At 55.1% G+C, this 24,583-nt stretch overlaps 8 protein-coding genes across 8 annotated transcripts; 4 read left to right on the top strand and 4 right to left on the bottom strand.

Moving 5' to 3' along the window:
- Positions 1-566: 566 nt before the first annotated feature.
- On the bottom strand, positions 567-2,276 carry BKA78DRAFT_243931 (S-adenosyl-L-methionine-dependent methyltransferase; the record flags this gene model as incomplete). The annotated part of the gene is made up of 3 exons (XM_066883985.1): positions 567-687; positions 913-1,358; positions 1,473-2,276. 3 exons carry the CDS (start codon positions 2,274-2,276, stop codon positions 567-569), a joined length of 1,371 nt encoding a protein of 456 aa, XP_066748822.1.
- A 5,911-nt stretch (positions 2,277-8,187) lies between these two features.
- BKA78DRAFT_301299 (uncharacterized protein) lies at positions 8,188-9,189 on the bottom strand. The gene has a single exon (XM_066887347.1). It carries the CDS (start codon positions 9,176-9,178, stop codon positions 8,504-8,506), a length of 675 nt encoding a protein of 224 aa, XP_066748821.1. The 5' UTR covers positions 9,179-9,189; the 3' UTR covers positions 8,188-8,503.
- A 3,445-nt stretch (positions 9,190-12,634) lies between these two features.
- Positions 12,635-13,893, bottom strand: BKA78DRAFT_4007 (ubiquitin-conjugating enzyme/RWD-like protein). Its single transcript, XM_066893124.1, has 3 exons — positions 13,439-13,893; positions 13,059-13,363; positions 12,635-13,010 (listed from the first exon to the last, which is right to left on the bottom strand). Exons 1-3 carry the CDS (start codon positions 13,694-13,696, stop codon positions 12,836-12,838), a joined length of 738 nt encoding a protein of 245 aa, XP_066748820.1. The 5' UTR covers positions 13,697-13,893; the 3' UTR covers positions 12,635-12,835.
- Positions 13,894-14,300: 407 nt separating this feature from the next.
- On the top strand, positions 14,301-16,076 carry BKA78DRAFT_334399 (26S protease regulatory subunit 4; the record flags this gene model as incomplete). The annotated part of the gene is made up of 5 exons (XM_066890194.1): positions 14,301-14,470; positions 14,527-14,592; positions 14,657-15,469; positions 15,523-15,778; positions 15,826-16,076. The coding sequence occupies exons 1-5, from the start codon at positions 14,468-14,470 to the stop codon at positions 16,074-16,076; spliced, it is 1,389 nt and encodes a 462-aa protein (XP_066748819.1). The 5' UTR covers positions 14,301-14,467.
- Positions 16,077-18,660: 2,584 nt separating this feature from the next.
- BKA78DRAFT_260154 (dynactin subunit 4) lies at positions 18,661-20,910 on the bottom strand (the record flags this gene model as incomplete). Its single annotated transcript, XM_066885415.1, has 4 exons — positions 18,661-19,013; positions 19,095-20,496; positions 20,548-20,581; positions 20,634-20,910. 4 exons carry the CDS (start codon positions 20,908-20,910, stop codon positions 18,882-18,884), a joined length of 1,845 nt encoding a protein of 614 aa, XP_066748818.1. The 3' UTR covers positions 18,661-18,881.
- Positions 20,911-21,057: 147 nt separating this feature from the next.
- On the top strand, positions 21,058-22,303 carry BKA78DRAFT_301292 (S-adenosyl-L-methionine-dependent methyltransferase). Its single transcript, XM_066887346.1, has 2 exons — positions 21,058-21,296; positions 21,351-22,303. The coding sequence occupies exons 1-2, from the start codon at positions 21,066-21,068 to the stop codon at positions 22,200-22,202; spliced, it is 1,083 nt and encodes a 360-aa protein (XP_066748817.1). The 5' UTR covers positions 21,058-21,065; the 3' UTR covers positions 22,203-22,303.
- Positions 22,304-23,290, top strand: BKA78DRAFT_301289 (uncharacterized protein). Its single transcript, XM_066887345.1, has 3 exons — positions 22,304-22,524; positions 22,582-22,726; positions 22,794-23,290. Exons 1-3 carry the CDS (start codon positions 22,391-22,393, stop codon positions 23,088-23,090), a joined length of 576 nt encoding a protein of 191 aa, XP_066748816.1. The 5' UTR covers positions 22,304-22,390; the 3' UTR covers positions 23,091-23,290.
- A 79-nt stretch (positions 23,291-23,369) lies between these two features.
- BKA78DRAFT_244755 (putative methyltransferase-domain-containing protein) lies at positions 23,370-24,577 on the top strand (the record flags this gene model as incomplete). Its single annotated transcript, XM_066884062.1, has 4 exons — positions 23,370-23,636; positions 23,778-23,847; positions 23,916-23,962; positions 24,086-24,577. The coding sequence occupies 4 exons, from the start codon at positions 23,370-23,372 to the stop codon at positions 24,575-24,577; spliced, it is 876 nt and encodes a 291-aa protein (XP_066748815.1).
- Positions 24,578-24,583: the final 6 nt, after the last annotated feature.

Raw genomic sequence — 24,583 nt, 5'->3', positions numbered from 1 at the left:
ACATGTAGGTAGAAAAGACAAGAAGAAAGGGGGGCGGCGTCGGGGGAGTGGAATGGTATATATTGATTTCGCATCTCGACAACAACAACAATCTGCATGCCGTCCGTCCGTCCGTCTGTCTGTACTCTGTACTCTGTGGTATGTACAAGGTAGCGGAGGGCGTTCTTGTGTGCCGCCTGCCTGCCTGCCTGTAGCCTTGGCTGGCCTGTACTGTACCGTGTAATGGGTGCTCCATGTCCACCGACTCATGCTCTCTCGTCCTACTCGTGCCTCAGGTCGTTTACAGGCAAGACGCAAATGATGACTCTCCCCGTCAGCTTGAATGCCTCGTCCTCCTGTCCAACAATGCGCAAATTTTTCTTTGACAAATGCCACCACTCCTCTCGTCTCTCACTGGCCTCGCTTCCTTTTGTGTATTCATAGACCACATGGCCTGACAAGGCCCCGACTACATGTAGGTAATTCCTGGTGCAGGTACTAGCAATGATGCAACCCAACTCCACGCTCTTTCTCCATCCACACATCCATACACCACCCACCCTCCTTTGCCCCTACTACTACTACTACTACTCCTCCCACACCTCACTCCCGACCTCGCCCCTCCATCTCGCCGCGCCATCAGGGGGCAACACATCCCACGCCGCCTTCTCGGCGAGCCAGATATGATGGCACACCGCAATCCTAACTCTCACCTTTGCCGCCTCACCCCCTCCTCCACCGCCAGCCACCTCAGTCGCCGCGTCCGGCTCCGCCGTGTCCGCAATCGCGCCCGCCGCAACCCACAGCCGGTGGCCGCGGTCTCCAGCGGCGGCGTCGGGGCCGTCTTGGGCCGTCGCGTCCGTCTCTTTGCCCTTGCCTTTTGCGCTGGTTTTGCCGTTGCGGTGGTCGTTGCCAGCAGCAGCGGCATCGTACGCCTTCTGGCCGCCCGGCGCCTCGCCCGGCTCGTCCGCCTCGTCGTCCTCGAACCACCACAGGTAGACGCCGGCGCCGCAGACGGCGCAAAAGGCGCGCTCGGCGTGCTCGTCAAAAGTCCTTGGCCGGAGAGCCGGAGGCCCGTTGTGCGGCGTCGCGGGGTAGGATTTGTTGAGAGAGGACAGCCAGTGGAAGGACGACATGTGGATGGGGACGTACGTCTGCGAGGTACTGGCGCTGATGCGGCGGCAGGTGCGGCAGTGGCAGGTGAGGGCTGTGAGGGGCACGACGGGGGGAGAGGCGGATGTTGGGATGGCCGGGGCAGCCGTCACGTTGATTTGGAATTTGAGCGCGCCGCAGTGGCAGGAGCCGGGGAGGGTGAGGGGGGACGAGGGGGTCGGGGTTGGGGTTAGGGGTGCGTCGTCTTCTTCAATGTCCTCCTCCTCCTCCACTTCTCTGTCGACTGCTGGCGCCGGTGTTGGTAGGGCGGCTTTGGCCTTGTCCTTGATCGATGGCGCCGGCCGCGTTGGCAACGTGGTTTGCGTCGGAGCGCGCGCCACGGCAACGTACACGCCGTCCACGTCGATAGCACGGCCGTGGCCCAGCGGGTCTTTGGCCGCTACTTTGGCCCATTCGCCGCGGTAGAGGCGTTGCGCCTCCTCGTGTAGCGCTTCGTCCTCAAACAGCCTACTGACTTCGGGGATGCTCGATACGGCCTTGTTGAACCACTCGTCGGCATCGTCAAGACTGTATGCCTTCTCATGGTAGCCGACACACTCGACAAAGCTGTACGAGGTGACTTCGAGACCGGCGGTGGACAGGAGCGAGCGCAGCGAGTTTTCCTCCGAGGCCCAGATGCGGTGGTATGGGAAATGCAGTTTCATGTGGCGAGCCACCAGCTCGATCAGCGACATGTGCAGCCAGTTTTGCGGATGTGGAACATCAGTAACGAGGTATCCGCCAGGTTTCATGTACGGTAGCCATGAGGCAATAGCTTCGGCAGGGTCGTGAAGAAGTACAAGGGCGGATGCGATTGTGATGGCGGAAAAGGTGCCCTTTTGCTCGACCAGGGAGGATATCTCGTCGAGGCGCGTAATGTCATGCTCGTGGAAAGTTATATTTGCGCCGCCGTCGCGAGAGGAGAGCTTCTTTTGTGCGACGTCGAGCATGCCACTGCTGATGTCGACTCCGACTACTGCGCCCGTGGGGCCAACCTTGTCGGCGGCCAGGAATGTGATGAGGCCGGTCCCGCAAGCCAGGTCGAGGACTTTGTCGCCTGGTTGCAGCGGCACGTGCTGGACAAAGTTTTGGGCAAACGAGGGGTGATGCGAGTCGTCGTAGTTTGAGGCGCGACGATCATACATGTGTTTGGAGTCCATGGTGGCGGCGCGGGGAAGCTGTTGGAGGATGACAAATGTGGTCTTTTTTCATCGGCTCAGCAAGTTTGGTAGAGGCACGGTGTGGTCCAGGGAGATGCGATCCAAGTGATGTGGTCGAGAGGGCGATGCGAAGGAAGTGATGGCGAGGAAGGGACGATCGGCGATGTCGAGATAACGTGGAAGTGGGCGGGGCAGGATCCGTCAGCCGCGCTAACGGGTGAGTGTTTGAGGACTGCATGGATGTAGAGGCGTGGCTGGTAAGCAGTGGAGAGCGAACGTGGAGTGCATTCAGTGGTATCATGATGACCTCAATGCTCGACCAAGATAGATGTCCGAAAACAGAAGAAAAGGATGGAGCGAAAAGGAGACGGTACAGACTCAGTGGTAGCGTACCGGTTGACTGGCAAGCTCATTTCGCACAGAAAAAGCAACAGAGCGGTTGATTCGCAAAGGGCCAATCCCCATTTCGCGTCTGAGTGATGGTCAGCAAGTGAGTGACAAAGCGGCCGTTGGCTTATGCAGCAAAAGCAAATTGCATCTGCAGGAACAGACTTCGGAGAATATCAAAAAGACAATAGCGGCGGATGGGCGGCAGCAAGCGAAGATGGTGAGAGGTGCCGTCAGGGTATAACCAGGGATTGCAGTCGCATGGCCGTCGTCAATCCCTGGATAGCCAAACTTGGGAACGGCTTTACTGTCGGGCGGTGCGCACAATGCTCAGGGATGTCGACGTCAGTGGAATGCAGTATGTTCGACGCAGAAAGTGAGGATTATATGAATCCGAGTCGAACATGTTCAATTCTTCATCAATTGAGAATTGAGATGGAATGTCGATCAAAAGTCCTTGCCGGGTCGTTGGGCTAGATCGACTCCAGGGGCGGCCACGAGTGACAGGGCACCAGCGCAGGGCCTGTCGCGTGTCAGGACAGCTCGGGATAGGCCAGGCACCAGAAAACACCAGCGCCTGGCCTCGACATCAACAACAACAACAACAAGACCATCTCGAGTACGAGAGGTACTACTCTAGTGCTCCCACCTGCAGTAAGACCCTGAAGTGCACCATGACGTGAGTGTTTCAGCCTCCGGACGCTTTTCCTGGGGATCCTGGACGCCTCGCTGTTTGTGTGGCAGCCCAGCCACATGCCACCATCTTCAGTAGGACAACGACTTGTCTGCCACCTCTTTTCTGTATACAAATTATCATCATGGACAGGCCACACTCTTGCACTGTTGTTCCCTGCTGTCGCCCTCTCCACTCTTGCAGTCTCCGCCTTTGCCGGCTGTGCCGAACTGCTCTTCATCAATTGACCGTTTTGAGTTGCATCTCCTCACCACCCATTCGCGCAGGGCTGAAGCTCTACCACCTTAAACCTACCAGAAACGCCGACTGCCGCCAAACCCAATTGCTCCCTCCGAAATAACAAATCCCAAGTCGAGCTCATGGCCGCTCAATCCGCGGTACCCATGACTATCCCCTCCACTCGCCCCCCGGCCATACCCACCGCATCTTCGCAAGGAGCATCTGGTGGTCTGCGACACACTACCACCAATCGAGACCGCCCCAACTCCCCTACCGCTACCTCTCCCCTCCGGAGCCCGTCGTCAACAAGACAACACAACGAAAATTTGGACCATGCTGTGCAGCTGCCACGTCCTGTTGCCCTGTTGACGCCCACTACTTTGCCATCTGATCCCTCCCACCTCGACCACGACTTCCCCCTTTCTACCACCAAGCAATCCTCAACCTCTCTCCTCGACTCGTGCAGACCGCTAGTCCATCGCGCAACCGCCTGCGCCGCCAACCTCTCCTCCTCGCCTCCCAAGTCTTTGGCTTCATTCATTCCATCGCGCCGGGTCCCAATCGAACAAAGCAGAGACGTCACTGCTGCCTCGCTCCAGGGCCGCACAGCAAAGAGCTCCTCCCTCTTTGCCGACTGGTTCAACGGCCCTTCAGTGTCCTTTCAAATCGGCTTCACCTCCTCCTCCGAGGAAGACTCTGAATCAGACATTGGAAGCGACTCGGACCTCGAATTAGAAGACCTCGACACCATCATGGACAACGGCAGCTCCTACACTCGTGCCCCGGCCAAGTCCCGTGCGAGCATGGCCTCCAATCGCCAGAGCACCGCGTCAATTGCTTCCACCCACTCTACTGCGAGCAAGCAAAACTTCTTTTCGTCCTTCTTCTCCCGCGGTCCGGCGCAAAAGGTGGACCCAAATCAACCCCAAGACCTCCTATCCGTCATGAACATTGAGGAAGCTCTGTTTCCCAATGGCCAGCTGGACCCGCAGGATCCGGCCTCCTACAAAATCCTCCACACCTCGAGCAAGGCGCTCCTGGAGCAGTTCCAGGCGTCCTACAAGGCACTATACTTTGCAATGCAAGACACTCGTCTGGAGGAGGACGCCATGATGGAGGAAAAGAAGGAGGCGGAAGCTCGGGCCAAGCACCTGCAGATCCAGGTCGACACTTACAAGTTCGACCTGGAGAAGCGCGACAAGGAAATCCACAGCTTGCGCGAGCAGCTCGAGGCCGAGCGCCAGATGCAGCGGCAGGACGATGCGCGCGCTGCCCGCAACCCCAACTGCAAGTGCGAGAAGCGTCAGAGCGCGGCCAGCAATCTGACAGGGAACGAATCCGTCATCTCGGACCGCGACTCCGGTTTCGAGTCTGAGAGCGAAACCATTGCCGTCGACGATGGCGCTTTCAGCCGTCCGGCCTCCATGGTCTCCGACGCGGATGAAATCGACCTGTGTCCCACGCCGACGTCAACCACCGGCCCGACGTCTGCGCCCCCTGCCCCTCGCCCGGGCCACATGAAGCGCAAGAGCACTTTTGACAAGAACCTGGTGCAGAAGCGCCAGTCCAAACAGGCCTCGCCCCCAGCGCTTCGCGCCAACAACCCAATTGTGCTCAGCGGCGGCAAGATTAGGGTCAACGATGCCGCCTCGGGCCAGCAGCACGTTGACCTGTGGCGCGAGAACCACGTGCTGCGCGAGCGCGTGACGGAGCTCGAAAAGGTGGTTGATGAGACGCTTGGGATTGTGGGCGGACTCGAGGCGTCGTATGTGTGTTGAAGAAGCCGGCACGATCGACTCGACCCACTGGCTGTTTCAGGAAGACGACGCAGGAAAAGAAACGAATGCCGAGGACTATGACCCGCTGGAAGACGGAGAAGACGCGCCCGACGAGTATTGGCGCCTGGTTGACAAGATGGACGGAGCGACGATGGGGGGAGTTGTTAAAGATACCAAGACTGCAAAACACGCAGTCGGATGCCAGATTGTCGAGCTTCATTCTGTTCGGGTTCCAAAGAGCAAGGGGAGGGGCACGAAAAAGGGCGTCCGCTGTTCGTTGATGGAGAGGATCGAGGAGTAGCGTGCTCGCATCGGACGAGCTACAACTCGACATCGCGGCTACTGCTAAGCGCAAGCACCATCTACCTATCACGACGAAACGCAACGGAGGACTTTTTGCTTTTTCGCTTGGGAGGACGCGCTTCTTGTTTGGCTACTGTTCTTGAGCGCGCGGCTGCTTCTGGCTCTTTGGATGTTCAAAACCCGTTACCCTTTTATTTCCTGTCTCCTTTTTTTCTTCCTGTCAATCTACCTTACCTTCTTCAAATCACCCTCCTCGACAGACCATACAAACACCACTACCACACAACAAATCAAATCATCACTTAAAGGGCAGTAGCCACTACTCCTACCCTCACAAATTACAACTTTGTATCACCTCACCTCAGATTATGTCCCTTCTTCTTCTCAAAGACCCCTTACCACCTTTTTCTTCTTCGCTGCCTCTATTCACAGCACACGAAACACGAAAATTTTTGGCTTTTGATTATTCTCTCCATGCTTGGAGACGCTACCTACGCTTCTACGACTGTGGCGTATGGGGCGCCCAACACACTTTTTTATTGTCTGTTGTCTTATCGTCCCCGTCTTTCTTATTTGCGTCCTTGTGCCGCTGTCTTGGATCCCTTTTCTCTCGAATGGTGACAAAGCGGATGAGAAGCAGGCAGGAAGTAGCGAGCGAGCGAACAATTGGATGGTTGGGAGGGATGAATGGCGGAAGACAAAGGACCACGGTCGCGGGAACCGATGACAAAACGATGGGAGGCGAGGTCGGATGGATGGAGCGCTTTGCTTGGGATGGAGTGCTCGGCGCAAAGGAGCATGCGTGGGTGCAGAGGGAGAGGGAGAGAGAGAGAGAGCGAGGTGCTGGGTGAGGAGGAAAGGAACGGGCAGTCGCAAAACTGGATGTCATCGCTTCCGCTGTGCTGCCTCGCTCCTCCCCTTCTCTCCCTCTCTCCCTCTCTCCTTTGGTTCTTCCCTCTCTCCCACACACATGCAACAACGACAACGACCCAAACCTGGCTGGCTGGCTGGCTAGCCTCTAGTGCGTCTGGTGTGCAGGACTTCCGAACTCAACTCGGGCGTTCTCCCCTCCTCCTCTTCTGTGGAAGGCTTGGTGTCAATTTTTTCTTCCTTTTTTTCTTCCTTCTCAACGACCCCCACTTATTCTTTCTTCGTCTCTGCTCTTCTCCTCACGACGTTGTCGTCAGCTCTTCTTCGCTTCTAAGCCTGTGCATCACCCCTCTTATAGATTTGTTTTTTCAACTTTTTTTTTTTTTTTTTACTCCACCCGGGCCCGACCCGACCCGACCCGACCCCCCTTGTACTCGATACGACAGAATTAAGCGCAGCGAGCGCATGGCGTGTGTAGATAGAACTTATGTGACCGACTTGTTACCCGGTGCAAGATGGAAGCGTTTGGAGCGGTGGCAGTGGCTATGGCTTCTTGTAGATATGTAGACTTACTTGGTGACGGAATTGGTTGGTGTAGTTTATCTTAACTTTTATTTTGAGATCCGATCGACTTTGTGGTGTGAAGTGGGAGATGAATGGCGAAACGGCATGCCGTAGAACTCAGTAGTGTGTCTCTTGTTGCACCTTTGCACGCAGAGTTGAGCTTAGCAGATCTGAAAGGCACAGACTGAAAACGAGGGAAGGGAGGAAGCGAAATGGAGGAAAACCGCAGGCAAAGACGCCCGGCCAGCAGCCGTGTGTACGCCGTGATGATCCAAAACTCCACTCGCCGGCGACGTCGCTTCTCCCCACTCACATCAAGGTGGTATAGGATGAGCGACGATAGACGAGCGAGCAAGCAATCACGGTGTATGGCGCTGAGGCTTACCACCTAGCGCTAGCTCGTGCGCAACAGGCGACCAACTTGCAGAGCGTGGGTACGGCAGTTCTGAAAGTCTGATTCACAACCAACGCCTTCAACCCACAAACCCGCCGGAGAGCATAGAGAGGGGCCAGAGATGAGGATGGAAGGCAGTGCAAGGGATCAGCCGTTGGCTCGTCGCACTAAATGCTGTGATTTTGGATGGATGAGTTTTGTGGGGAGAGGTGGATGGATGGAGGGCGATGTGGGGGACTTGGGTGGTTGGAGCGCATTTTGCGAGACGCGCGTGAGCTGGAGATTTGCGGAGAGTTGGTGAGAGAGGAGATGGATGGAGGGGTGGGGGGTATGAGTGGCGGGGTTTGATGTTGGTGTTGGTGTTTCAGGGGGTGCTTATCAAGGGGAGGCAGTGCACTTGTCTTGGAGGGTTGCCTTGTCATGTGGACTGATGCATCTGGTGTGATGTTTAGGAAGTAGAGATCTGTATTGCGGAAGTCTGGTATGCTGCTGCCGCTGCGGAGAAGGCAAGTAAAGTTAGTCTTTTTTTTTCCCATTCTGAAACCTCTACAGTTGAGTGGGGCGTGAAATCGAAGCACGTCAGAGGGTTTGATCGATTGTTCATCTACTGCCAAATCAGATTTCAGGTCACCTGGTTTTTGAGAACTCATAGTCCACAACTTTGCGATGAGTTTTGCACAGCTGGTTCGACCATAGCACCGAAAATTGCGATTGATTGACTACCACTCGAAACAACTCCCATGACAAGCCGCCCTGACAGGCGCCGTCCAAATCAACACAAACGAAAGCACTGACTCCACAAAGAATGCCTTTCAAATCAAACACACCCAGAAAACAGTCTCCCCCTGAAACTCTCCAGCTGCTTCCATCTGCGCTCCGTGCTGTTGCCTCCCGCAAGCAAATTTCAGTGCATTTCTCGCGTGCATCTCACTCTGGCCGTCTTCTTCGCCCGTCGCTTAAACAGGCCCTGATGTTGTGTCGTCTACTCGCCCGCAGCACCAGCTTAACCTTGATTGGGATGTGCCAAAGCGTAGTTCTCGTCGTTCTGTATCTCGAAGCGCACCTGCGCGACCCACATTTCTAGCACCGTTTCCAGCCTGTCTGCCACGTCGGAAAAGTATTGACCGACAGCAGGGCCGCCAACCCGCAGAAGCGCAGAAGTGTACCCTGCGGCGAGCAAAGTATCGTCAACTGCAGTAGCAAGCGTTTGCTTGTCACTGTCCTGGGTGCCGCTGTCGCGGAGCAACCTGATGATGGGCGCAGCGATGCGGTAGTGACCCATGACGTCTTCGTAGCCACTGCTGACCACCTGTTGGATGCGTGTGATGAAGCTGTCATCGGACTCGAAGGCCATAGTCTTTCCATGTTTCTGGAGGACAAGGTCGAGCTCTTGGTTGAGGCGGGTGAGATTGAGCTGGTCGTCCGCAGGGAGTCCGGAGTATGGACTTGTAGGGGATTTACCGATGACTTGCTGCAATGAGGAGACACGTGGGATCGGCGGAGGACTGGCTTCGCTCCGCGGAGGACTGGGAGTGCCATATCTTTGTTCGTCTTGCACTTCTCGGGGATGCGCCGTGTCGTAATCCCTATCGTTCTGGAGATTGAACCGCACATGCGCGACCCACATGGGCATGGCCTCTCTCAATGCGTTCGCAACGTTCGTGTAGAACGATTTCATATTGTTGTTCGAGTCGCTGGGTTGTAGCGATGCGCCAATATATCTCGCAGCCAATAAGGCGTCGTCGACCGCCCTCGCAATAGGTTCGCGGGCATTTCTATGGACGGCAGATCTTGCTTTACCCTCAATGATTTGCAGCACAGGCGCGCTGATTCGGTAGTGGCCCATGACATCTTCAAAGCCAAGATGGTTGATAGCGTAGCTAAGACGATCGGCGAACGTGGTGTGCGTGGCCGAGATGATGCGTTTGTCGTGAGCGAGAAGAACCTGGTCGAGATCTGCGATGAGGCGGTCGGCGTTGAGCCGGTCTCTCGCGTGGATCTTGTTGTATGGACTGGTAGGGGAGGTCCCGACGACGGGCGACAGAGGTGTCACCTTTTGCTTCTTCCTTTGCGGTCCTCCTCTCTCTTCTTCCATCTTCCGTTTCTTACCTCGGTAGTCTTCCAGTGATTCTTCCCGTAGTTGGTTGTGGAGGCCTTTGGGTTCGGAGGCTGCCCCCCTTCTTAGGTTTCCTTTCCCAAAATTTTCGAATATTGGATCTTTAGGATACTTTTTAATCTCTCGCCTCATTATCCTACACATATGATATAAGAGGTGTTGTACTTGTTGCTGTTTGGCAGTTTGGTCTTCAAACGGTTTGAGGTAGTAAACGCTGGGCAATTCCAGAAATTCAGCCTGCATTCGGTACGACGAAATCATGCGCTTGATAAGCTGCTCTGCGGCAGCGGTGAAAATTTCGCCTTTAGTTTTCTTTCCTTCGACGTCTGTTTCCCCTTGAAAGTCTTCGCTGAGCTCATGGACCGCTTTGTATTGGTTCCCGAAGTATATCACTAGCTTTTTCAGGACGGCCGTCTTGTCAAGCTTTTCATATCTCAAGGGGTTGGTTCCACTCTGTCCATTCTGTTTCGTTAAAGGCTTCAATTTTGATGTCCCCAAAGCCGCAGAGTTCCATGATTCCAGTTTCTGGAAAAGTTCATCATGTAAGCTCTCAATGGTTCGTCTCACTCGTTCTGCCGCTCTCCTTGGGCTCGTGTTGATATCCCTGATTTTCCCGCGGAGGGGGGTCTTGAAAAGATCATCCACGTTCCACTTCTTTTGGAATCCTAATTTCACAGCGTGGTCGTTGAGATGATTTGTAACCTTTGAGAGCAATCGGCCGGCGTTTTGAATCGCAAACCTAGCGGAGAAGTCCAGTCTTCCGGTGTCTCTGATTTCTTCTCGATCCAGCACGTCTACATCGATGGAGCGGCATTCAGCGTCAAGTCGCCGAACAATGCCGAGGATTGAATTGAAATCACTCTCCAGGTGGTCAGGTTCGATATCTTCGGCCTCGTCGTTGTTCGCCTTCGAGGGTGGAAAGTAAGATTCCCACAGAGCATGCAATGGACGGTCCCACCTTGCGTCCGTACCATCAAACTGATCGGCCTCGAAGTACAAATTTTTGTACCTTGGATCTTTTTGTTGGACCAGAACCTTCTCTTGGCCTTTGTCATTTATGTATCTGAAAATTTTCCAGGGGGAGTTCCAAAATATGCCATTGAACGTGCCTTCTCTGGCCATACTGTTCAAGTAATTAACAGCGTTGTCCTTGTCCAAGTCTTCGGGAGGGTCTGGAAAGTGCTGTTTTGCAATCTCCACATCCACCTCTTGGGCACCTTTGGGATCCGACTTCTTTTGTCTGGACTCTAAGGTGAATTGGCCCCCATCTTCCGACTTTCGCCATCTTGCCACTCTCATATTCAGAGTAGTCAAGTTTGGCCTGGGCTCTCTTATGCGGATTTGTATGTCGTCCATTGTAATATAGCGGTCGTAGAGCAGCCACATGGCCATTCTCCACCCTTCCACTGCCGATGAGATCCTCCGTGGTAGTATTTGGTGAACTTCGGCGGGCACCTTTTCGTCTCTTTTCCCCGCTCTCTTCTTCGTGATGTTTATCACCTGTCCCCGCTCATCTTTCAAATACTGTTTTGGATTCTTGTCATTTGCTCTGGCTTCGCGCAACTGTTTTAACTTGACCCATTCAGGGTGTTCCCGTGGTATGTTCATTAGTCCAAGAAGGCGCGGCAAATTGTTCAGACTGACAAAGGCTTGCTCGGGTACGAAGCCGGTCACATCGGCTTGATCGGTCCCCTGCGCCGGAGGATCCACGTATTGCGTTGGAGCATCGTCGTCGAGAGGTCGCGGAATGTCCCTTTCTAGTCTTAGGTGGGCTGGCTCATCATCAGGGGCTTGCTGTCTTGGAATGATTTGTACATCAGTGTCATCCAGCGGATCTAAGTTTGGTCGTAGCACTGCTTCGGAAGGCGCTGTGATCTGATTTTTGATTTCGTGCCAACGGGGCGGATCTTGTTCCTGGTCGGCGGGCGCGTCACCCCCTGACCCTCCGTCTGATGCCATATTTGAAGCAGATGATGCCTCTATCCGTATGTGTTGGATGGCGCGTGCGTGAACCTTGGGCCCGATCCTGGAAGTATTTGATGTAGACCGCGTCGAAGACCGAAAGCAAGTCCGGGTTGGAAGTCAGCCGTCGGTGAGTGTGAAGAAGAGGGAACTTTGGGATGCGCGCGTTGTCGACTCGTCCTTCTCTTCAATGGACGAGCACTGGAGCAGCAAAGGATTGTCCATCCTTTCATGCTGTCAAAGAAGACGAGGACGAGCATGCAATGTCAAGAGGCGTGCCGCTTCGGGCCATGCGCTTTATCATCCACATTTCCATGGCGACATAGAGGCCGGATTCGCGCTCCTCCTTGATCATGATGCGAGCTGACCATGATTACGACTGGCATAGTTTTAGAAGTCGGCGGATTGGGAGATTGGGCGTTGAGATGGCTGATGCAGCTAGGAGCATCCTTTTTTGCTATTTTTGCGCAGGACTTCGTCCTCGACCTCTCGGACAGAGAAGAGCTCCTCGCAAGTGATTGTGTCGAGGAGCAGAACAAAGCATGACATGTCAATGTCAGAATTCTTACTACCCACGTTGTCTTTGTTCGAGGTCTGACTTACCGGATCCGGCTGAATACGTCGGGCTTTGTTCTCAAAAGCTCGACACCGACACAGAGCTTGTGTCCCGCACTCAATGGATACTACTAGTATGCGAATTCTGACAGAAGTCAATAGTCATCTGTCATTTCTTACCAGAATTTCTTGGACACATGCGCATCTCGAAATCGAGAACCCGTTTAGCATCAATGAACCAATGTCTTGAGGAACAAGATTAGAGCTTGCATCTAGGGGAGGATGAGTCGGGCCTGCCATCAGCTAGTCGCAGAACGATTTGCTCAATAAGCCTGACAGAATTGGCAACACTTGCAACGAATCACGGTTCAGGCCGCAACGCGAAAGCAACCTGAAGCTGACACCAACACTCGACCGCCAAAGGGGACCCAAGTTTGATTCAACTCAGAAGCTGCTGAACAGTAAATATGTTGGTTGAGCAAGTATAGCCAGTGAGTTAAACTAATCCTAGGTAAGAGAAAAGGATTTCTCGGAAATCTGCAAGTGATGGATGCTTTGACCGTGCGCCAGACCGACCTATTTGACCAAATGTCACCATAGACACCGATAACCATTCCGTCGCCGTATGAACCTCTTTATGCACGGGGGCAAAATCAATACCACCCGTATGCCGAAATAAGTCGCAATAAATCAAGTCGAAAATCAGGCTTCGTTGAAAAGCCTCGCGGTGATGTCGCCCATGTACGCCTCTTCGAGCTCGTAGTCTTGGCCATCCATCTTATCGATGCCGACATACTCGAATGCAGAGACGACACTTTCGACATCGAAGCCCATGGCTACGAAGCGGTCGATGAGGTCCTTGTTGTAGCCGTGGTATCTGAGTGTTGTCAGCAGGTGTTCATGCCTCTGTGGCAGGTACACTTACGCAGCCAGCTTCTGCTTCTCTTGCTCCGCCTTCCTCTCCTCCTTCTTCTTACGCAGGGTTTCCTCCGTCACGCCGCCGCTACCTTGTCCGAGATCTTTTCTAGGAGCTCCAGCATACTTGACAGCCCACTCGCGTGCCTTGTGTTCAAACTCGGCAGGATGCTTCAACAGCTGGCCGGCAACTTCGGCGTCTTGTGGATCTTTTGGTTCGGGGGTAGAGAGGAGAGACTGGAGGGAGATGAGGGCCGACTTGATTGTCAGGACTGGTGACCACGCTTGCGAGAGGGTGTCGAGGCAGATGGCGCCCTAAGGTGGTGTCAGCACTACACTCAAAGGCGGGTTAAGGCCAGAGCTTATAGCTCCAAAGCGGCAAAGACTTACTGTCTGTGAGCTGACGTTGGGATGCCAGATTCTTGTTTCAAACTTCATGAGCGGTGGCCTGAAGGGATAGTCGACTGGTATCTTAATGTCGACAGAGTACTCTCCTCCCTCGTACGGCGTGTCTGGCGGTCCCTTGAAAAAGCCGCGCAGATGCGTGAGGTCTTCCTCGCGGTGGGGGTCCACCCTGATTCCTGAGTGTACATCTGACTTGATGTCGGCAATCTCTTTGGCAATGCGGCGAGTGCGGTTGCCAGCCATGGTGCCAATCGTTGAGTGAGGTTGGTCAAGAGTTGACCGGTGATAAGAGGCCGCAAGACAAGAGACTTTCCTCGGTGCACTGGAAGGTGCGTGGGCCTGTGTTGTCCGAGATCAGGTCGTGGTTGTAGTGAGAGCTTGCCCAACGCAGTGCCCGGAAAGGTGAAGCAGAATCCAGTAGTAGGATCGGGTCGAAACGGATGGCGATCCCTGTTCACGGGTGACTTCTTCGTACCCAGAGAGCGACAAGGCTCAAAGTGTGAAGTGTGAGAAGAGAGAGTCGAGGTACGGATCAGAGCGCGCCAAGGTCGTGACGCGCCTTGGAAAGTGAAGCCGCACGAGCTCGAGGACAAGGTGAGGAAGTCGGAAAAAGCGAAACGGGGTACAGAAGCAACAGATTACAACAGACCACTCAGAGAGGTCGAGAATGATGTTGGTGAGTGAGTTGGGGATTGAGGAGGAGTTTGACGTGGATTGCAGCCTTTGGCAGCCGAAGGTCGAGTACAGCGGTTGGGCGGCCAATGAGGTGAAATGACGAAAGATATCGGGCGAGGTGCCGTTAAAGCACGTGACCGTCGGAGGATGATGCCGCGCCTTCCCCGACGGGCAGCTCTTGGATACAGCTGCGCGCGCCATTACCAACACCATCTCCTCCATCACCACCGCTTAACCTGTCCCATCCACGCATTCTCGCTCCTGCATTTGCAACCTTTTGCCGTGTCTCTTTCCAGTCCTTGATCGTCCTTTGAACAGCACGCTCGCCAAGTCGCCATCATGGTAAGATCACAGCTATCGCTGCCGAGCTCAGGTACGCGATGCTGACAACTTTCTAGGGCGCGAATCAGTCTCAGATGGGCGGTGGTCCGCCCGGAGGAGACAAGGATAAGAAGGACTCCAAGGTACGTCTTGCCACGTTTACAACGGGACGACCAAGCAGCAAGTTGACCTCCGTCTCTGCAGAAGGACAAGCCCAAGTACGAGCCGCCGCCGCAACCTACCACCCGCCTCGGACGCAAGAAGAAAAAGAACGCCGGTCCCAACGCTGCCGCGAAGCTTCCGACGGTCTACCCCACGGCACGATGCAAGCTTCGCTACCTCCGCATGCAGCGGATCCACGATCATCTGTTGATGGAGGAGGAATACGTGGAGAACCAGGAGCAGATTCGCAAGGCCAAGACGGCAAACCAGGCCACGCCTGCTTCCGCCGGTGGCGATGCCGATGCATTGGACAGGAATGCAGATGAGAGGAGCCGGGTAGATGACATGAGAGGAAGCCCTATGGGCGTTGGTAACTTGGAGGAGCTGATTGACGACGACCACGCAATTGTCTCCTCTGCGACCGGCCCTGAATACTACGTCTCGATCATGAGCTTCGTCGACAAAGATCTTCTCGAACCCGGCGCATCGATTCTGCTGCATCACAAGTCTGTCTCCGTCGTTGGTGTCTTGACGGACGACGCGGACCCGCTAGTCTCTGTCATGAAGCTGGACAAGGCCCCCACAGAGTCGTACGCAGACATTGGAGGTTTGGAGACTCAAATTCAAGAGGTCAGGGAAGCCGTCGAGCTTCCGCTGTTGCACCCTGAGTTGTACGAGGAGATGGGCATCAAACCGCCAAAGGGTGTCATTCTTTACGGTGGACCGGGAACTGGTAAGACGCTGCTCGCCAAGGCCGTGGCCAACCAAACGAGCGCTACTTTCTTGCGTATCGTTGGTTCGGAGCTTATCCAGAAGTACCTTGGTGATGGTCCCAGGCTGGTGCGCCAGCTGTTCCAAGTAAGTCCTTTGCGTTGCACACGTTGTGATGTTGTCATTGACAGTCTGTACAGGTCGCTGCGGAGCACTCGCCCTCGATTGTCTTTATCGATGAGATCGACGCCATCGGAACCAAGCGTTACGAATCAACCTCTGGCGGTGAGCGTGAAATCCAACGTACCATGCTCGAGCTTCTCAATCAACTCGATGGCTTCGACGACCGTGGAGACGTCAAGGTCATCATGGCCACCAACAAGATTGATACTCTTGACCCTGCTCTCATTCGTCCTGGTCGTATCGACAGAAAGATTCTGTTTGAGAACCCCGACCGTAAGTCTCCTGAACATGCCACCGTGACGATGACTGACTTGGACCAGAAAACACCAAGAAGAAGATTTTCACCCTGCACACCTCCAAGATGTCGCTCGCAGAAGATGTCGACCTCGACGAGTTCATCAACCAGAAGGACGACCTGTCCGGTGCCGACATCAAGGCCATCTGCTCGGAAGCTGGTCTCATGGCCCTACGCGAGCGTCGTATGCGTGTGCAAATGGCCGACTTCCGGACCGCAAGAGAGCGCGTGCTCAAGACCAAGAGCGAAGGCGAACCGGAGGGTCTTTACCTCTAAGGGACCTGGAAATTTGGTGGCGATTTGTGGCATGGCATAGGGATAGATGAGGTTAGCGCTGAATGAATGCTAATGGCCAAACAACATTCGGGAAACTCGCTCAGGTCCATGTATTAGTATGAGAGGAGTGATATTGTGGAGTAGCAGCTCCGATGTCCTAATAATTCCTACTCCAAACTTAATCCTGGCGCTAACAAAAAGCCCATGTAGTATCCCGAGGCCGACATTTTGCGAATAGCGATGCCCAAGTTCCCCCAACGTTCGCGTCCAACTACTCAAAAAAGCCCGCCCAAAACGCCTCCGACTCCCTCCTCGCTTCGGCCTCCTCCCACCACTTCTCCCCCCTCTCCTTCTCCCTGCTCACTCTCGCACTCGCGTTCTCGGCCGCTCTAGGGAACTTGCAGGCGGCCGTCGTCGTCTGCGAGCGGCGCCCCTCTCTCAGCGCCTCTTTGTCCGTCTTGCCGTTCGCCGGGAGCGCGAAGGGCACGCTGAAGGTCGTGCCTAGTGATCGCTTGCTCAGCTTGCGGATGCCGGCGCGGCGGGCGTTGGGTCGGCTGCTTGGGGTCGGGCGCTGGTGGGCTCTGCTGGTCCTCGTGGTGGTAGTGGTGGTGGTGGTGCTGCTGCTGCTGCTGCTGCTGCTGCTTCTACTTCTGGTTGTGTTGGCCCTGCTGAGATGGTGTCAGAGAAATCTGGAGCAATTAAGAGAAGTGTGGATACTCACCTTTTGGCAACAGCAGCTGGTGGTGGTCTTGAGGGAGATGTGCCTCTGTCAGAAATGTCAGTACTTACATACAGAGAGCCATTGCAGAGCCGAGAGCTAGGAGTATCGCAATGCTGTCGGGAAGCTTGGTAGAGCGAGACTCACCGATTCCCCTTGACATGACGGACGATGTCGGCAGGGTCGACGCGCACCCATGCCTCATTCGAGAGGCTCTCCCGCTTGTGCCGGGCTTCGTTCTCGTTGGGCTGCTTGGTGGCCCTGGTTGTAGCTGGGTTGGCCGTCGGAGCCGCTGCGAAGATGGTGGCGAGGAGAGCGGCGGACATGGTGGTGGTGGTGGTGGTGGTGGTATTGGTGAGAGGTTTCGAGGAGGTCCTGAGAATGCGTGTCAGCGTGAGGTCTCCAGGTATTTAAGTAAGAGAGGATCGTACTTAAAGGTGTGGGGGTGGCTGCTGAGTGGAGAGATGGTTGTTGGGGCGAGGTCAACACCGAGGTGGATGAAGCTAAGGTTGAAGGACGGAGCGTGAGGAGGACAGGATTCTGGTTTATGGAAAGGTCCAAGAGGACAAATGCCCATTGATATACCCACGTTTCAACTCATTTCACACTGGTTTTCACTTTGTCCCTGAGCCGAAGCGTGAACTTTACCAAGCGGCTTTTTGATTTCCCGGCCAGTGAGCGGCTGGCGTGGACAGGCGCAAGCAAGTCCTTGGCGAGCTTGCCCATCAGGGTGAGCATACTGAACAGCATGGATGAGGGTATGGTGTGCGAGCTTGCTGGCAAATTTTGAGAGTGTTTGGGTCAAGTGACGGCGGCGCGGCGGCGGCGGCGGCGACGACGACGACAACGCAGTCACCACGAGTAGTGACAACAAACTGAGAGATTCCATGGTAGTATGATCATTTGCAGCAGAGGCAAGGCATGGTCAGCAAGCGGATTTTCTAAACTCGACGATGTTTGGGTGAAGTGACGGCGGCAGCGAGGGTTGGTGGCAGCGTGGTCAACACCAACACCAGCGATGACGATGGCGAAGACGACGACCGCAGGCACCACAGCCCACCAGCAGGGTGTTCCTCCAGCACATGACACCATTAAAGACACCTAATAATCAAATCCGCCAGCTTCATATCCCATCGTTCCCTGAACCGAGACTACCGTGTGGCGTAAGGGTGTGGCGGACTGCTCCCCTAGTAATAAGACCCTTGAATGGGCCTCTGCCCACCCGGGCCGCGCACATAGCACAATAGTCGACTGGTTAGGGGTTCGATCCACGGCAGGGTGATTCCTGTCGGGGAAAATCCTTCTCAGCTAGGGTTCTTGATGGCAAGGGTTTTATAAGGGTCACTGCAGGGGCCCCGACTTTTTGCCCTTTTCCTCGTTGTTTTCTTTTGCTCTACTGTTCATCGGAGTCAATGGGCCTTTCGAGTGTATGTACGTCGCTCTTCATCTAGCCTAAGAGCTCAGCTTTGCGTTGCCGCTGCCTCGAGGTTTTGTTTAGCTTGCTCCCTCAGCCTCCTCTCAACTGATTGCCGCTTGATCCAAGCACTCACCAGATGGGCTTTTGCGACATCAATCTAAAAGATATGTCCAAGCACAACTGCAAGTGTTTCCAGCGTACGATCAAGTCTTTGAAAAGCTTGACTTGGATTTAGACAACAAAACTTCGAGACCAACACTACAGCTTTTGTGGCCAGAAGACTTTCGCTTGCCCGCCAAACCGATTCCCATACGGTCAAGGACTCTCAAGGCCTACTTGGGCAGTAAACCACGCTTGCTGGGCATGGACGAGGTTCCAGGTAAGAGCTTCCTCGTAGCTCCTTTCAACAAGTGTCTGCTAGGACATGGAAGTGGCCACAGGTTTCGTCCAGCACAAAGAACATAGTGGTTGCTTTCCGCTTTGTGCTGGACACAGTGCTCGCGTTGCAAATGCTACGCAGATTACATGTAGACAGGACTTTTGAAATGTCTTTGGCCTCGACTTGCGCTCGCTAAGAGGGTATCTGAACTCGCTTAACGCCGACGTTCTTTTTACTCCGTACCTATGGCCCTCTCCAGCGCCAGTTCAAGACATCTCTTTCTCTGTCTCCTCAACCCAACTTCGGCAGCGCACCTATCCTGCCCGCGCCAAGCACACACCAAAACGCCTCCTCCCTCCTGACTTTGCCCGGCGGCAGCGCAGGCGTGCCACGTCCACCATCACCGCCCTCCTTATCATCACCCTCATCCTTTGCACCTCCCAGCTTGGCTCTCGCCTTCTCCCTCTCACGTTCCCTCTCTCTTGCTTCTCTTGCTTCTTCCACCGCAACCTCTGTCTCATACTCAATCCGGACAAACAGCGGCACCTCAAGCACGTCTTCATCCTCATCAAGGCCGCCCTCGAGCTCGGAGGCTTCGGCGCGGTCCGGCACGATTTCGACCACGACGGTCGTCCAGTTACGGCCGCGGTCCCAGATCTTGCCCGCCTCGAGCGCGTGCGACCCGCCACCATACGGATCCATGGAAACGCCGGGACGGCCGCGCAGGGTTCCCGGCGCACTGGCAGAGCCGCTGCCAGCTCCAGACGTAGGATTGCTCGCGTTGAGCGCCTCATCCCAGACGTCGGTGTTCGCGCCAACGTCGAACTCGGGACAAAGAATGGTGATCTTGGAGGCGATGCGGCCCGGTGTGACGGCCGGAGTGGCCAGGGTGACGTGGATGGAGTCGAAGAGAGGGTTGCGGATCGTGAGGAGGAACGGGTGAGGGAGGAAGGGCTGAAGGGCGTCGTAGTTGACTGGTGCGCCAGGAGGTGTTGGCTGAGCAGGCGGGAGGGTCATGGAAGAGGAGGTGCTGGTGTTGAATTGTTGCGGGTTCGGCAGTGCGCGGAGGGAAATGTGCGGTATGTTGTTCAAGGCGAGGAGTTTAATTTTGTATCGTGAGCTGGAGATTTTGGTCTCGGGTCGCGCGAGGATGTGGCGGCATGTACGGCAACGTTTGGCACGCTTCGTACGCAGGAGAGTAGGTATAGGGCGCAGATCAGCCGTGAAGCGCACATCGTCAGACAGTTGTGTTGCGCGCGATTCGGAGGTTGTCGTGCCGTCCCAGCCGCCTTCTTTGATCCGGCTGATGATGGCTTCTTCGCTGGCTGGGTCGTACTCGACAATACCTTCATCCAGTCCCACGGCTTCCCGCATAGCAGTAGGCTTGTCCTTTTTGGCCTTTTTCAGATTGCTACTGCTGTACAAGCTCATGATGCGCGAGAGATTATTGGGATTACCGTAACCAAAGCCGTAGTCTGCGCCATAGGGTCCACTTGCGTCTGACTGGAGCTGGTTCTTGTAGAAGGAAGTCAGATTAGAGAACTGCATCTCGTGATCCATGTGCGAAGCATCCAGTCCCTGGAGCTCGTCTTCGGGATCGAACTTTTGTCCAGTTTCGTCGGCTTCGCGGCGCCTGTCTCTGGCCTTTTCGCGTTCTCTGAGCGAAGGAATGATCTTGCCACCATTTTGGATTTTTGCTATTTGGCCGGAAACGTTTGATGGCTTGTCGAACTCAACTCCTGTCTCAAGAGTGCTCCATTGACAGTAGGGACACTGCAAGTAAAAGGGGCCTTGTGAGGAGGATTCTCCATCTCCTCCAACTCGGGCACGTTCATTTTCTGGGTCAAGCGAGGCTGTGTACATTGGAGATGTGCACACCGGGCAATTGAAACAGCTCCGCATACATCTAGTTGAAACAATTAGTGTTATTCTTGATTTGACTGTATACAAATAATACCTGTTGCCATCGCTTTTGATGTTGGAGCTGGGTACTACTTGGGTTAGTTTTCAAGCAACCGTAAATTTGATACTGGGGTCTGGAACCTTCGAACAAGCAGCTTGGACAGAACCACGTGATGACTTCTTCGCTCACACATCGTGGACAGCGGATCTGATGACAATCCTCGCAGTAGAGTAGATTTTCCAGCGGATACAAGGCATAATTTGCCCGGGAGGAGCGCGGGTCAAAAGTTCGGCCCTCTTCTTCTTCGGGTTGCGAGTGCTGTGAGAGTCGCTTAGACTCCTTCAGGACTCTTGAGCTGGGGCAAGTTGTGTCCACGCATGGACACGAGAAAAACACGTAGGGAAAGGTCTGAGCCATGGCGTTTGCGCGGTGGGGGTGCTCGACTTTGGGAGACGCGATGTACGCGATTCTTGGGGCCTGCGTTGTTTGGGAGCTTGGACCACATCGACAGTGCGTCATCTGGAGACGCTCGGTTGGGCAGCTCCAATCCTCCACATCTACACTCTTTCAAGATGAATCCGCCAACATTACGAGCATTGAGACCGCGTCAATACTTTTGGAAGATACGAACTCTTCAAACGAGACATTACGCCGTCCAAACCCCCGGTGCTCCAACGATTGAGGTCTTTAATCGCCGGGCGAAATGGCTTCACAAGGAACGCGCAGCTTCAGATGTGGACAAGAGTCGACAGGTTGACTATCTCAAGGATGAATCTGCTTTCAGGCTATGTGAGCGGCTGTTGGTAAACCTTCCAATGATAATTGGAAACATCAAAAAGCTCATGGCTTATTTCTAGGACATCAACCGCCACTTCGACCGCGTTCTCGACCTGGGTGCCAACGCTTGCAACATTGGCCGCATCTTGACCCTCCCAGATCCCGACAAGGAATCTATGAAGCCAGTTCATGAGCCTCTCGCGACCAAGATTGGCGAGCTCGTTGCCGCCGACTCGTCTCCTACCATGCTATACCGTGACGCCGATCTGCCGTTCAACGCGGAGCTCAAAATCACCCGCAAAGTCCTCGACGACGAAGAAAACCTCCCATTCGAGCCAAACTCGTTCGATGCTGTCCTGAGCAGCCTGTCTCTACATTGGATAAATGACCTGCCTTCGGTGCTGAAGCAGGTGAACAACATCCTGAAGCCGGATGCGCCATTTATGGGAGTTATGCTTGGAGGCGATAGCCTGTACGAGCTGCGGACAAGTCTGCAGCTCGCTGAGCTCGACCGTCGCGGTGGCGTCAGTACGCGCACTTCCCCTCTTGCCGATGTGCGAGATGTGGGAGGTCTGCTGCAAGGTGCTGGCTTCAAGCTGCTCACCGTCGACGTGGACGACATTGTCGTAGATTACCCCAACATCTTCTCCCTCATGATGGATCTGCAAGCCATGGGAGAATCGAATGGCGTGCTTGGTCGAGAAGCGGGCCCCATTCAGAGGGACGTTTTGCTTGCCGCAGAGGGCATTTACAGGGCGCTGCATGGTAACGAGGATGCTGATGGCACTCTCCCAGCAACATTCCGGCTTATTTATATGATTGGATGGAAAGATTCACCACACCAGCCTTCTCCCTTGCCTCGGGGGAGCGGCATGGTCAGCATCAAAGATATATTAGAGAGCGAACAGGGTGGAAAGGGGGATAAGAATTGAAGCTTGCATGCACATCATGCAGATCCAACCCGCAAATCAGTCTCTTGATGAGTTCTATTACTATCCAATCGAAGTGTTGGTATTCTAATCTTGGCCCCAATGGCAGTTGCGGCTAGGCCAAGGTCAGCCAGCATTAGCGAGGGCATTCGGATTGACGTCACTGGGATCCTTGAGGTCCAGTCGTCTGGATGCGCCGCTGCTCCTCAAGACACAACTCAAGTAACCAGCAGGCCTTCCTACCTAGTTTCCTCAACCTCAAAATCAGAATGGCCACCATTGACACACTACTTTCGAGCTTTCACCTGCTCAAAGCGCTCAACAGGTAGAGCTCCCTGTGTTCAACATGTTGCAGACCTAACAGAGCACTGACACCTCCCAGCGCCTATGGACTCTACTTTTGCGCCAAATCGATAACGAACCTGCAAAAATACGAAGAGAAGACGGAAAAGGCGGCAGAGTACTCAGACACCGTAGCGACGGAACTGCGCAAGACGCGAACAACGCAAGGCAGCGCGCTCATCGCCGTACGGCCCTCTCTCATCCTCCCTTCACCAAACAACAAAACAACCTCGACTAACACCCGCCTACTAGACCGTCGTATCCCTCGCCGCATCCCTCTACCTCACAGCAACGCGCCTCGCACCGCCCCGCTCGCCCTGGCCCGACCTCGCCCTCAACGCAGCAAACGTCGTCCTCCTCTACGACACGCGCGTCTACGTCGACGGCTACTGGCGCAACAAGGCAAAGGTGCCGTTTGTTGAGGGATATAACGAGGCGATTGGGAGCACGCAGAATATCGTGGTTATCCTGGATAGGTCGTGGCGGGCGTGGCTGGGTACGCTGGGCTTTACGGGCGTCGTGGCCGTTGCGATTTGGGCGAGGTTGTGAGAACGGTTTTTTTGTGGGGAGAGGATTTGGCGGATATAGGGAGGTGTCGTGTGGATACGTATGGGAGAAGCATGGAAGGTGTGACCTTTGAGGTTGGGTTGGTAGCAGGAGCAGCAGCTCTATTATTGATCGACACCGTCATCCAAAAAGTTCCAGAACCCCACCACGCACCCCCACCAGCATCAACCCTGCTCTCTTTTTCCCTCTCTCACATCTTTCACACCTCCCCACCAAGCGCACTCCATACTCCCCACCTACCAAACCCCAACTCCCACAAATATGCTGCAGCACCTCCTGCGCCTCTCCTACCCCACCCCCGCCGACCACCTAGACCCCGAAGACCACTTCTCGACGGCGCTGGGGACCATCTTCAGCGACGACCTGGCAAACCAACACGGCGACCGCGACGCCCTGATCACGTACCTGCCGTCGACGTACCCCGCCTACCCAGCCGTCGAGCTGCGCCTCGCCGACCCCGCGGGCGAGGACGAGCGCCGCAAATTTGCGCACTACCTGTGGAATGCGGGCGTGCTGATGGCGGAGCTGGTTGCGGGGAGGAGAGGAGGGGAGGATGAGGGAGGCAATAATGATGAGGGGATGAATGGAGACGGGGAGGGAGAAGATGCAGAGAGGTCGGCGAAAGATGCCGGGTCTTGGGTGCCGTTTGCGCTGGCGGGCGACCGCGAGTGGTGGTTAGGACGCGAGGAGGAACACAAGTGGCGCGTCAAGGGCCATGCGGTGCTGGAATTGGGGGCAGGTGCGTGAGGACAAGAAACGGTTGCGAGAGACTTGAAGTTCTGATGTGGGGTTTTTGTTTGAATGTAGGCGTTGGACTGGCTGGCATCATGAGCGTTTTGGCCGGTGCTGAAGAGGTAGGTTTGGATTTCTTTCTTCCTTTTGTCACTTGTGCCTTCTCTATTTTCGTTCGCCCTTCTACTCCATTTATGTACGTCTCAATAAGCCCATGATCCAAGTGCTAAGAGCATCCCCCGCAGGTGGTCATATCCGACTACCCAGCCCCCGAGATCCTGCAGAACCTGCGCTCCAACGTCGAGAGAAATGTCCCTTCGCAGCTCCGTCCCAAAGTTCGCGTTGAAGGCCACACATGGGGCGACGTGACATCGCCGTTCCCCGCCGCCAACGCCGGCAAGTTCTCCCGCATCCTGGCCGCCGACTGTCTCTGGATGCCGCACGAACACGCAAACCTGGCGCGCTCCATGCGGCACTTCCTTTCGCCGGACGAAGACGCACGCGTCCTTGTGATTGCCGGCTTCCACACGGGCCGCGCGCGGATGGCGGCGTTTTTCGATGTTGTCGGGGACGAGGGGCTGGAGGTGGAGGAGATGTTTGAGATGGATGCGGAGGGCAAGCGGAGGGAGTGGAGGAGCGAGAGGGACGGCGGAGCGGAGGACCATGGCGAGAGGAAGAAGTGGCTGGTGTTGGCGCGGTTGAAGCGGAAGACGTCTATCAACAGCGGCAGCGCATGAGTTGGC

This window comes from Phyllosticta capitalensis (assembly GCF_038381095.1).
Source record: "Phyllosticta capitalensis strain CBS 128856 chromosome Unknown BKA78scaffold_1, whole genome shotgun sequence".
Lineage (NCBI taxonomy): Eukaryota > Fungi > Ascomycota > Dothideomycetes > Botryosphaeriales > Phyllostictaceae > Phyllosticta > Phyllosticta capitalensis.
This window is presented reverse-complemented; position numbering and strand designations above follow the sequence as displayed.

Coding starts and splice junctions, on each gene's coding strand:
- BKA78DRAFT_301299 (XM_066887347.1), bottom strand. CDS start 9,178: ATGAAATCGTTCTACACGAACGTTGCGAACGCATTGAGAGAGGCCATG.
- BKA78DRAFT_4007 (XM_066893124.1), bottom strand. CDS start 13,696: ATGGCTGGCAACCGCACTCGCCGCATTGCCAAAGAGATTGCCGACATC. Junction 13,364..13,438: donor CCAACGTCAGCTCACAGACA/GTAAGTCTTTGC, acceptor ACACCACCTTAG/GGCGCCATCTGCCTCGACAC. Junction 13,011..13,058: donor GAGAAGCAGAAGCTGGCTGC/GTAAGTGTACCT, acceptor GACAACACTCAG/ATACCACGGCTACAACAAGG.
- BKA78DRAFT_301292 (XM_066887346.1), top strand. CDS start 21,066: ATGAATCCGCCAACATTACGAGCATTGAGACCGCGTCAATACTTTTGG. Junction 21,297..21,350: donor GGCTATGTGAGCGGCTGTTG/GTAAACCTTCCA, acceptor GCTTATTTCTAG/GACATCAACCGCCACTTCGA.
- BKA78DRAFT_301289 (XM_066887345.1), top strand. CDS start 22,391: ATGCGCCGCTGCTCCTCAAGACACAACTCAAGTAACCAGCAGGCCTTC. Junction 22,525..22,581: donor CTGCTCAAAGCGCTCAACAG/GTAGAGCTCCCT, acceptor GACACCTCCCAG/CGCCTATGGACTCTACTTTT. Junction 22,727..22,793: donor AAGGCAGCGCGCTCATCGCC/GTACGGCCCTCT, acceptor CCCGCCTACTAG/ACCGTCGTATCCCTCGCCGC.